Source organism: Sminthopsis crassicaudata, chromosome 6 (assembly GCF_048593235.1).
Source record: "Sminthopsis crassicaudata isolate SCR6 chromosome 6, ASM4859323v1, whole genome shotgun sequence".
Classification (NCBI taxonomy): domain Eukaryota; kingdom Metazoa; phylum Chordata; class Mammalia; order Dasyuromorphia; family Dasyuridae; genus Sminthopsis; species Sminthopsis crassicaudata.
In genome coordinates, this window is record NC_133622.1 from 223,215,269 (window position 1) to 223,225,268 (window position 10,000).

Genomic DNA, 10,000 nt, shown 5'->3' on the forward strand with positions numbered 1-10,000 from the left:
GGAAGTCCAGGGGATTGGGCGGTGATCTCTAAGGCAGATGTGCCCACGGTGGCTCTCAAGCCCTGCCGTTCCCAGAACCCACCGAGGTTTTCGGAACTCCTTAACTTTCCCCAGACCGAGGACAGGAAATCTCCCTTCATTGTCCGCCCGCCGACAATGCTGAGAAAGGATGGGACCACAATAGCTCTGGGCACCTGCAGGCCCCTTGTTGGGGCAGGCCGGAGGGGGCGGGGCGGCCTTTCTTGGACTCCTCCGGCTCTGCCCAGAAATGCAGACACTAGGGGGTCTGAGGGGAGGGGGGAGGGCGCCATCAAGCTCCCTGGCCCCCTTTGGAACTTCTGAACACGGAGAACATCAGAGAGTCCTGTCAGTATTGGGGGGGGGGTGTCTGTCTGTCCTGGGGGGGGTCAGTCCTGGGTTTTGTCCTGGGGGAGGCAGTGCTGTCCTGGGGGGGTCAGTCCTAGGTTCTGTCCCTGAAATGCCACACAAGCCCAGCTTGGAGGCCTTAGAATCCCCTAGTCCAGGTGAAGGAACCGAGGCAGTTGACGTGGCAAGCGCACAGGAGAGAGGAATAAATCAGTGGCGGATCCAGGACTAAAATCCAGATAAATCTTAACTTGCTGCTTCTCTGGAGTCTGGCTCCGATAGTTCCTTCTCCCTCAAGCCCACTCCCTGTTCCTGCGGGAGCGCAGAGCTCCCGCTAAGGAGTTTCGGGGATGCAGCAGATGACCCGCAAACAAGGCAGAAGTGTCAGCGCATCCCCAGCCCCCGGCGGGTGCTCGCCCCCTTTCCTGCGGTCCCGGCCGAGAGGATGTGGGGATGGCTATTCTCGGAGCCCCGGTGCCCGAGCTGGCCCAGGGTAGACAAGGGCCGAGGGGAGGAAGGCCGGGACACAAACATTCGTCTGTTCTAGGAGAATTCAAGAAGCGTTAACAGGACCTGGTTCAGGGGGAGCTCGGATGAAAGCAGGTCGCAAAACTAATGACAAAGCAGCCGGCTCTGGGCCAGGGCTCCCTCCCTAGCACAGCCACGCTGGAGTGGGAGAAGGCGCTGCCAGCAGCGGGCCCCACCCCTTTTCCTCTTCAAAGATGGTCATGGTGACCAGGCCGGGGAAGGGTCCCTCCCCGGCAGCCCCAGCCCGCCAGCATTTAAAACCGCCCTGTCCTTTCTCTTCTCTCATCCCGGCGAGTCTCCTTTTGGAACCGAGCACACACGAGCAGCCTCGGAAGAACCCGGGCCGGCGCCCTGCCCGCCGGCCTCCCAAAGCCAGAAGGACCGGCTCAATCAGCCTCCTGGCCGGGCTCCCTCGCCAGGCAGCCCTTCCCCTCGGCTGCGAGAGGTCGAAACCTGGCTCCCGTCTCTCCCGGCCCAGATGTCAGAACTCCTGGCAAGGCCGCAGGAAGGAAAAAGCCAATAGCATCAGATGAAAATCATGCTGAAATGGTATTTCAAAGGCGCGACGAAAGAGAATTAAAAAAAATGTTACAGGAGATCCAGCCCAAAACCTCCAACGGTCTTTCTGACATTTTCTTTTCTTTGGGCCTCAGTTTCCTTATTTGTAAAAAAAAGCAAGCTGGCTCCTCTGAAGGAACTTTCCACCTTTAATTTCCTGAATTTTCTAAAATAGTTTTGTTTTTCTAACTACTCACAAAGATCGTTTTCAATATTCGTCTCTGTGAAACTATGGAAATTTCCACCTTTAAATCCATGACAAGGAGTCAGAGAGGCCACGAGGTGCTTCTGAAGACCTTCCCGAGCCCTGCCGACACCTCCAAATGAAGGGGGGCCGGGGCGGGCAGCCTCCGCGATTTCAAACAAGGTCGGGGGCTCTTCCCCAGCGCTGACTGCTCTCCCCGCCCGTCTGCCCGGCCCAGGGACAAAGCGGCCTTCGCGGGCTCTCTCACTGCAGGCCTTCCCTGACTTATTACAGCCGTTCTTCTCTACCTTTCATTAGGCCGAGGACCCAAGCCCAGCACACCGGGCCCAAGGACTGACCCGAGGCATGATGGGCCAACACTCATCAGATAAAACATGCACACTACATACATGTGTACATAGATAATGCAATGCATAAGTATATATGTATATACACCTAATATTCATGTATGCACATATGTATAATACTTGCACATACAACACACGTGTGTAAATATATAAGGTGTGCATATAACACACATGCATAAGCACAGTATATGTAATATACATACACACATATGTATTGTGTGTGATGTATGCACACATACATGTATAATGTGTATGTATAATTATATGTATGTGTACATAGATAGTACACATGTATAAGTATGTGTGTAATATGTATGAATATGTGTTGTGTATATAATATACATGTATAAATACATTATGTGTATATATAATATGTGTGTGTATATCTGTATACAAACACACACACACACACACACACACACATCTCGGTGCTTGTGATGTGCCAGGCACTGGGCGAGGTACCTTAGAGTTCATCTCTCATTGACTTGATCCTCACAACAATCTGGGAGGCGTATGTCATTACTATCCCCAGTTTGCCAAGGAGGAAACTGAGGCAGACAGGACTAGGGGACTCGCCCAGGGTCACACAGCTAGGAAGTATCTGAGGCCACATTTGAACTCGGGTCTTGCTGACCCCAAGCCCAGGGCTCTAACCTCTGTGCCCCTTAGCTGCCCCAAAGCAATGGTTCTCAAAAGAGAATTCTGGGGTCAGGGGGTGGTCTGAAACCCTTTCAAAGGGTCCACAAATTCAAAATTAGCTTTTATTTCTAATATGGTAAATATCTAACTCACATAAACAAAGTCACTTTGGACAGATTTTTCAATTTAATTTTTCCCCCCTGAGGTAACTGGGGTTAAGTGACTTGCCCAGGGTCACACAGCTAGGAAGTGTTAAGTGTCTGAAGTGGGATTTGAACTCAGGTCCTCCTGACTGGTGCTCTAACCACTGCGCCACCTAGCTGCTCCTCCAATTAAATTCTTAATAATTTTAAGTTTATAAAGGTCTGCTGGGAGCAAAAGTTTAAGAAGCCCTGCCCCATTGGATTAGAGCTCAGAGGTCACCCAGTCTCGCCCTTTCCATTTACTGAGCAGGAGACGAGTCCAGAAGTGGAAACAGCTCACCCAAAGGGGCAGTTAGTTGGAAATGGCAATAATTGGGATAAAAAGCAATGCTGGTCGTGGTTAATAACAAAAACGGCTTTTACGTAGAGCAAACTCCGAACCCTGGAGCCCAATTTCGAATTTGACAGTCCTTTCCACGAATCCCCCTTTCTCAAGGTGAAGCCTTCCCCCTTTCCACCAATTAGCCATCCAAAGCTTGGTGGCGGGGGGCTCCATAAAGCAGCAAATCAAAGAGCTAGGGTGGACGTGCAATCGAGAGCAGCCTCATTTGTCTCCTTTTCCTTCTCCCCCTCCCCCTCTCCTCTCCTGTCAGGTTTTCCCAGGTGGGGAGGGGCGAAGAACAAAGAGCAGCTTTCTGAGCTTCCTCTGCACTTGGGCCCAGAAGAGACCGATACTTCTCAACCTGTCAGGCAGGCTCAGTAAGGTGCAGACATCCAGGAGCTAATGAATATCCAAACTTTCATGGGCTTTTTAGGGACCAGCTGTTAGCAAAGTGCCAAGTATCGCCACCTCCTCCCGCTCCGTGCTGGAATGGGGCCGGGGGGTCCGAGGATGCTGGCTCTGGGGGGGCAGGGGCGCCCGACCACATCAAAGAGCCTTCCCTGTTGCCTGGGATGAGTCAGGATGGCTGCAGCAGAGTGGGAAAGCATTTACCAGGTGCTCAGAGGCGCCAAACCCTGGGCTAGAGACAGAAACAGAAAAGCAAGAGCTCCTGGTCTTGGGAAGCTTACACTCTAACGGGAGGATGCCACACAGAAAGCCGGGCGGTGCAGGGGCAAGGCCAGGGCAGGGGGTGAGACCCCACGGGCCTTAGAGAACAATGAAGGGGGTGGATGGCCCCGTACCAGGAGGACACGGAGGCTGGCACTCAGCTGACAGTGGGCATGGCGTGCCTGTTGGAGACTGGGCAAGGGGCCAATGAGGGTTGATGATGAAAGGCCCCTGACTCCCCACCCCCTCCACTGGGCTACTGTTGGCTTAAACACACCGGGAGGAGCCGTGGCACAGCAGGGGGGCAGAAGCCCGGGTTCTACCACAGACGAGTGGCAAGGAGGGCATCAGAACCATTGGGAAAGTCAGTGGGAAGCTAGGCTCCCTCCCTTCCCATGGATCCTTCCCTCCCCTTCCATCCTCCCCACGATGCCGTGGGTGTGGCGGCCGCCCTGCACGAGAAGGAACTAGGTTTGATTCCAGCCCAGATCAAAGTGCCCCCAAATGCCCGTACCCAGACCACAGAAGCATTCACGAGGCCAGACTGGCAGGGCAGGGCATGGATAAAGAACAGGCGTGCCTCTAGACTCCTACACCTACTCCTGGTGGTTTGGGGAACATCTACCTACTCAATCTCATCTTTCCCCATCTGCAAAATGTAATAATTATAATCATAATAAAAGCAAACACATGTGTTGCCTCGATCATATTTAATACAATTAATTAATATAATTATCAATAAATATTTAGATAGCTCCCTAAGGTTTTCAAAATACTTTCCATATAGGATCTTGACTCTCACAGCTCTACGAGGCAAGCCCTTCCTTATTTTGATTTTTGACAGGCTCCATGAGTTAACTAGAGAGGGAGTAGGCCATGGCCTTTTCTCAGCTGGTAGTTTTGCAGCACTGATAGGAGGGCACGGAGAGGATGAATGACTTGCACAGGGTCACACAGCTGGTACGTCTGACGTGAAATTGGAATCCAGGTCTTCCCGACTCTGAAACCAATTCTTTATTTGCTAAGTCATCCGCCTCTATGAGACAACTAAGTCCAGATGAGAAAAATAAGGGCTGAGACAGGTTAATGATCTGCCTGGGGTCACATGGTTAGCAGGAGTCAGAAGCCAGGCTCAATCTGTCATTTAGTCAATAAATGGTTATTAAGTGCCTACTATGTGCCAGGTACTAGGCTAAGTTCTGGGAATACAAAAGGTGCACAAGCCAAATTTCCTGCTTCGAGGACCTCACAATCCCTCCCCAGCCTAAGGGAGGGAAACAACAAGCAAACAAGTATATCCAAAGCCACATCCCCAGCTGTGACTTTGCCTCTGAAGCATTATCTAAAAAGGGAGTTGGACAACAGCATCAGTCCTTTTCGATGTAAATGTGGGTGATCTTTATCTTTTCCACTTCGGAGCTCTTTTGGGCAGTGAGCGCCAGGTGCCACAGCCCTTCGCCAAGATGGCCAGATAGGCCCCGGCCTGGGACCTGTGGCGCCGCGGGCCGTAAATATTTGTTGTTGACAAAGGTCAAGAGGGAAAGACATTCCTCGCCGAGTCCCAAGCTCAGAGACTCCATAACCTGCTGGGCCCCATTGCTCCCATTCTTCACTACAGCCGGGGGCTGGAGAGCTGAATTTTGTCCAGACCTGCCATTAGTTTGTAGCAAATGACCCTGAAGGAATCATTCTCAAGAGGGAGAAAGGGAGGAAGGAAGGAAGGGAGGGAAGGGGAGAGGAAGGAAGGAAGGAAGGGAGGGAGGGAGGGAGGGAAGGAGAGAGGAAGGAAGGAAGGGAGGGAGAGAGGGAAGGAAGGGAGGGAGGGAGGAAGGAAGGAAGGGAGGGAGGGAGAGAGGAAGGAAGGAAGGAAGGAAGGAAGAAGAGGGTAGAGAGAGAGTCGGAGACAGACCGAGAGAGAAGCAGTGAAATACCACAAAGCTCCCAGCAAAAGGACCAGGAATCCATCACACGCTTATAGTCCAACAGCCCAACTGGCCGACTACTCTTTGTGCCCTAAGCATACAGGTCCGCTACTTCCCCCATCCTCAACTGCCCTAATGATATCGGGGGGTGAAAATATTCCTAAGGCCTGGGGAAGTAAGAGAGTAAGAGGAAAAGGAAGAGAAAAACGACCATTTTCCAGTTCCTGTCCCTGCCTCCCCCCGCCATCGTGCCCCCCCCGGGGAACGCCAGACTCACTCAGTTCCGAGATGCTCCCGACGCAGGTAGCCAGCAAGGACTGCTCCAACGTGCGCAGCTCCAGCTGGGCATAGGCGTCGGCTCGCTCATCGTTGCCCAGGGAGCCGTCATTATAAGGGCTGAAGTAGGCAGGCAGGGAGAGGACACCTAGGGAGGAAATGAGGCAGGATGGTTACGAACGGGGGAAGAACGCAGGAGAAGAACCTTAGTGACAGCCTCTCCGTGCCCAGGGAGACTTCGAAGGGCACAAGCGCACACTTCGAGAAATCTCCTCTGAGATGCACTGCGTCAGCCAGCCGCCATTTACTCCCCAAGGCTGCCTGTTCCGTGTGGGGACAGGGCTAACTGTTGGGACTCCCTCCCTTTAAAAATACTTCTATTCAGTTCCCGACCATTGTTCCAAATTTTGACCCATGACGATGAACAGAGCGGGTCCGATGCCCCTCCACGCCACAGCCGGATATCTGAGGACGGCTATCGTGTCTGCCCCAAGTCTTCTTATCATTCACCCTTTCATTCAGTCGGCACTTCTCAGGCACTGTGTAAGCCTGGTGGTGCACAGGCAAAGGCCTCGGCCCTCTCTCCATTCAAGGCGCTGGTGGTCTCACAGTGTGTGGGGGGAGTGTTCAGGACTGGGCACAACCCTTCAGAGTACAGAGGGGCGATCGCCTCCTTACCTCCCCTTCTCCATACCTGCCATCCTATTTTCTATCTGCGCCTTCCCCTAAAATACTCTCCCTCTTCCTTCCATCTCTTTTCTTTTTGGTGTTGTTAGTTTTTGAGGTAATCAGGTTCCCCCGAATCCAGGGCCAGAGCTCTATCCTTGGCAGCACCTAGCTGTCCCACCAATTATTTTGAATATGTTTATATGCACCTTTGCTCTCCCCATAAGGTTACATCATAAGCTCGCTGCAAACAGAGACGGTTACATGCTTGGTACTGCACTTGTATCCTCAGCAGCTGGCAAAGAGTTGGGGCTCAATAAATACCTGCTGGCTGACTGATTGATACTTATAAAGCAATGAGTCAAAGGCCACAAAGCCCTCTCTTTGGGACCCATACAATGAATTGAAACTCTTCTACTTTGGTGATGCAAGCAGAAGCAGGTATTCCATCCCTCAAACCCGAAAGAGTCATTCATGTCTGCAGAATTTCCTAAGCCTTCTCCTCTCCTCTCCATGCCAAGAAAGGAGAATACCAACACCACAAAAGACCTTTGGAAAAGGCCACCGGGCATTTCTGATTTTTACCTGGATGACCCAGAGGTGGACAGATCGCTGCCCAAGAGTCACCCTCCCTCAAGCACCCAGCGTGGTACCTTGGGAAGTGAGGGAACTGTAATTTAAGCTTGGATGTTTAAAAGCTTTGAGCACAGAGAGGCTTAGAATAATCTTCTGAACTTTTGGTGTTCCCCCTTCAGGATAATCTCTCAACTCCTCTGCCCAAAGGTGCTAGAAGATACATCTTTATTTTTAAGGTTATTACAGTTATTTTTTTAAACCCACACCCCTTTTTGAGAGAGGAAGATTGCTAAAATGGGTTTGGGAATCCCAGGACTGGGACAAAATCCTGAGGATCACCAAGTATTTCCATGATATCTTCCGAACCACTAGAAAATCCATGTGTCTGAGTAATGTATTCTAAACATTTTAATGGACCGCTGCTATAATAAATCCCCAAGCCTCCTTGTCTAGTCTCACATCCTGACTTGATGGGAACCCTGAGGTACTTCCTTAGCTCTTCATCCTTCTGCTACACAGCCCCCCATAGAGCTTTTCCCTCAGCTTTGGGGGGTTGGTGGAAGTGCAGCCTCCATCCTGTCCAGATCTCCCCGCTTCGGTCCGTGTCAGCTCTGCCACTGCTCACTGGCCCAATCCTGTCTTGGCTGGGCCAAGGACTGGGTAGGATGCGATCCCTCTCCAGCCCCTTTGCTCACACAGATCCGTTCACATCCTGCTCTGACTTGGCCAAGAATTACATCAGGTACTTCCTAGAAGTCTCTTTCACTCAGAGAAGGGCTAGAGCTGGTCCCCAGGGGTTTTGAATTCTATAGTCCTGTTCCCTAAAAGGGAAGCTCGGGCAGCCAGCTGTGTAACCAGTATAATTAGGAAGTGAAAAATGAAAACAAACCAAAAGAAATAAAGCCAGCAACAAACAACAACAACAAAACCAAATCCCAACATCGGTTCGCCCCTAAAGCTGAAAACGGAAAACTCACAGTCGTCCAATGGGACTGGAACCCATTCCTACCCATCTCTGGGCTGTTCCGTGAAACCATGTCACCATCTCTTTTTCTGTATAATTCTAAACAACAACATCGGTGAAATGTGGATAAAATTTACAGCCTTTAGGACAGCAGAACCGGGAGTTCGGCTGACTAGCGAAAGGATTCAAACAGAGCGACAGAAATCTAGCAGACTCTAAAAACAGTAACCAGGTGTCTATGTTTATAATTCTTCCCTTTTCCACTTCACACTGTCAGAAAAACAACAGTTAGGCCATAAATCAACCTTTGACCTGAGTTTCAATTTATTCTTCTGTAAATTGAAGACAATACTTACCTCCATTCCAGGGTTCCTTATCAGTTAAACTTAGATCCCTAAATCACTGACAATACCAATTATTAATTGACCCCAGCCTCCTCCGGCTCCTGACGTCAGGTGATTATGAAGGGGTAGAAAGAAAATGAGTCTTTCTAACCACAGGTCCGGTGTTCTATCCACTGCACCACCTAGCTGCCCCTAATTTAGGAAGCTACTTTTTGCTAAAATTCTCCCCAATCGGTCAAGAGCATCAAAGGTAACTCCTCTTACCCATGTCTCTGAAGTTATACCTGAGCACACAATTACTCTTATTTCCCTTTAGAAGAAATCTGCCTGGGAATCCCTTCCCCCACATGTTTTCTTAGGAGCCTGATTCTGGGGCAGAGTAGGGCCATAAGCTTCTGAAAATAAAAATTATACTGCCCCACTAAATGGCTTCCAAATAGTTCATGTAATCTAATCCCTTTTATTTTTTCTTTTAAAAACAGGCTGCAAATGTTTCCATTCTCAGAAGTGGGACTATATAGTAAGTGCTTTTTTTTCTTTCTTTTTATAAGCAAACCTACGTATGCTCCTTTTACACTGGCCGTAAACCGAAGGGCGACTTCTTCCTATGAAGCCCAGGTCAGAGTTTAAGGAGATATATATCAAAGACTTAGAAGAAACTCCAGAGGTTTAAATCTCTCCTGCCAATCTAAGCCCAAAGGAGATTGTTTTTTGGAGCTGGGAAGAAAAAAGAAAAAAAGGCAGGAATTTGGCAAAAACACACTTGGTTGTGTATGCTGAATGTTACAGTGAAGTACAATGGAAAGGGCACTGGGTTTGGGGTCAAAAGAGTTGGATTCAAGTTCAGCTTTGACCCATACAAGCTGTGTGACCTCGGGCAAGTCACTTTCCCACTAAGTCATAAACTAGCCACCCTGTGGGATGAGGAGGGATTTCCCATATTTTCCAGTTTCTTTGGAATTCTTGTAAGATATTCATGGGACACAGATCCAAGGGAAAAGGCTATCCAGTTGGATAACCTCTTTTTTACAGATGAGGAAACTGAGGCTGAGCAAAGATGGAGCAGGTTATGAGCATCGGAGGTGGGACTGGAAGCAAAAACCATCAACTTTCTTTAGAGCAACAGGCTTCGGCTGAGGTTTCTGTCAGTTTGCCTGCAGTGGGGTTCCCAGAGTAATTCAATCACAGAGTGCCGGAACTGATCACCATTACTCAGTCAAACAATAATTAGCCTTTATCACAACAAGAATCTGCCACAGAAGAAGAGGGAGATCAAAGGCAGAGGGGGGCAACGGGCACATTGTTTGGAGACCAGCAGCTCCGATTTCTTGTTGGAAAGAAAGGAAATCGCATTAATATCGAATCCAAGTCCTATTTCCCTTCCCAAGCCTGTAAGTCCCTTCTTCCTGCTGGAT

At 50.0% G+C, this 10,000-nt stretch overlaps 1 protein-coding gene across 1 annotated transcript in view; it reads right to left on the reverse strand.

Annotated features, from left to right (window-relative positions):
• ABTB2 (ankyrin repeat and BTB domain containing 2) overlaps window positions 1-10,000 on the reverse strand; it is a 175,800-nt gene that overhangs the window by 42,692 nt on the left and 123,108 nt on the right. Inside the window, 1 exon segment of the mRNA XM_074276157.1 lies at window positions 6,037-6,183. Within this exon segment, the coding sequence (XP_074132258.1) occupies window positions 6,037-6,183 (147 nt within the window).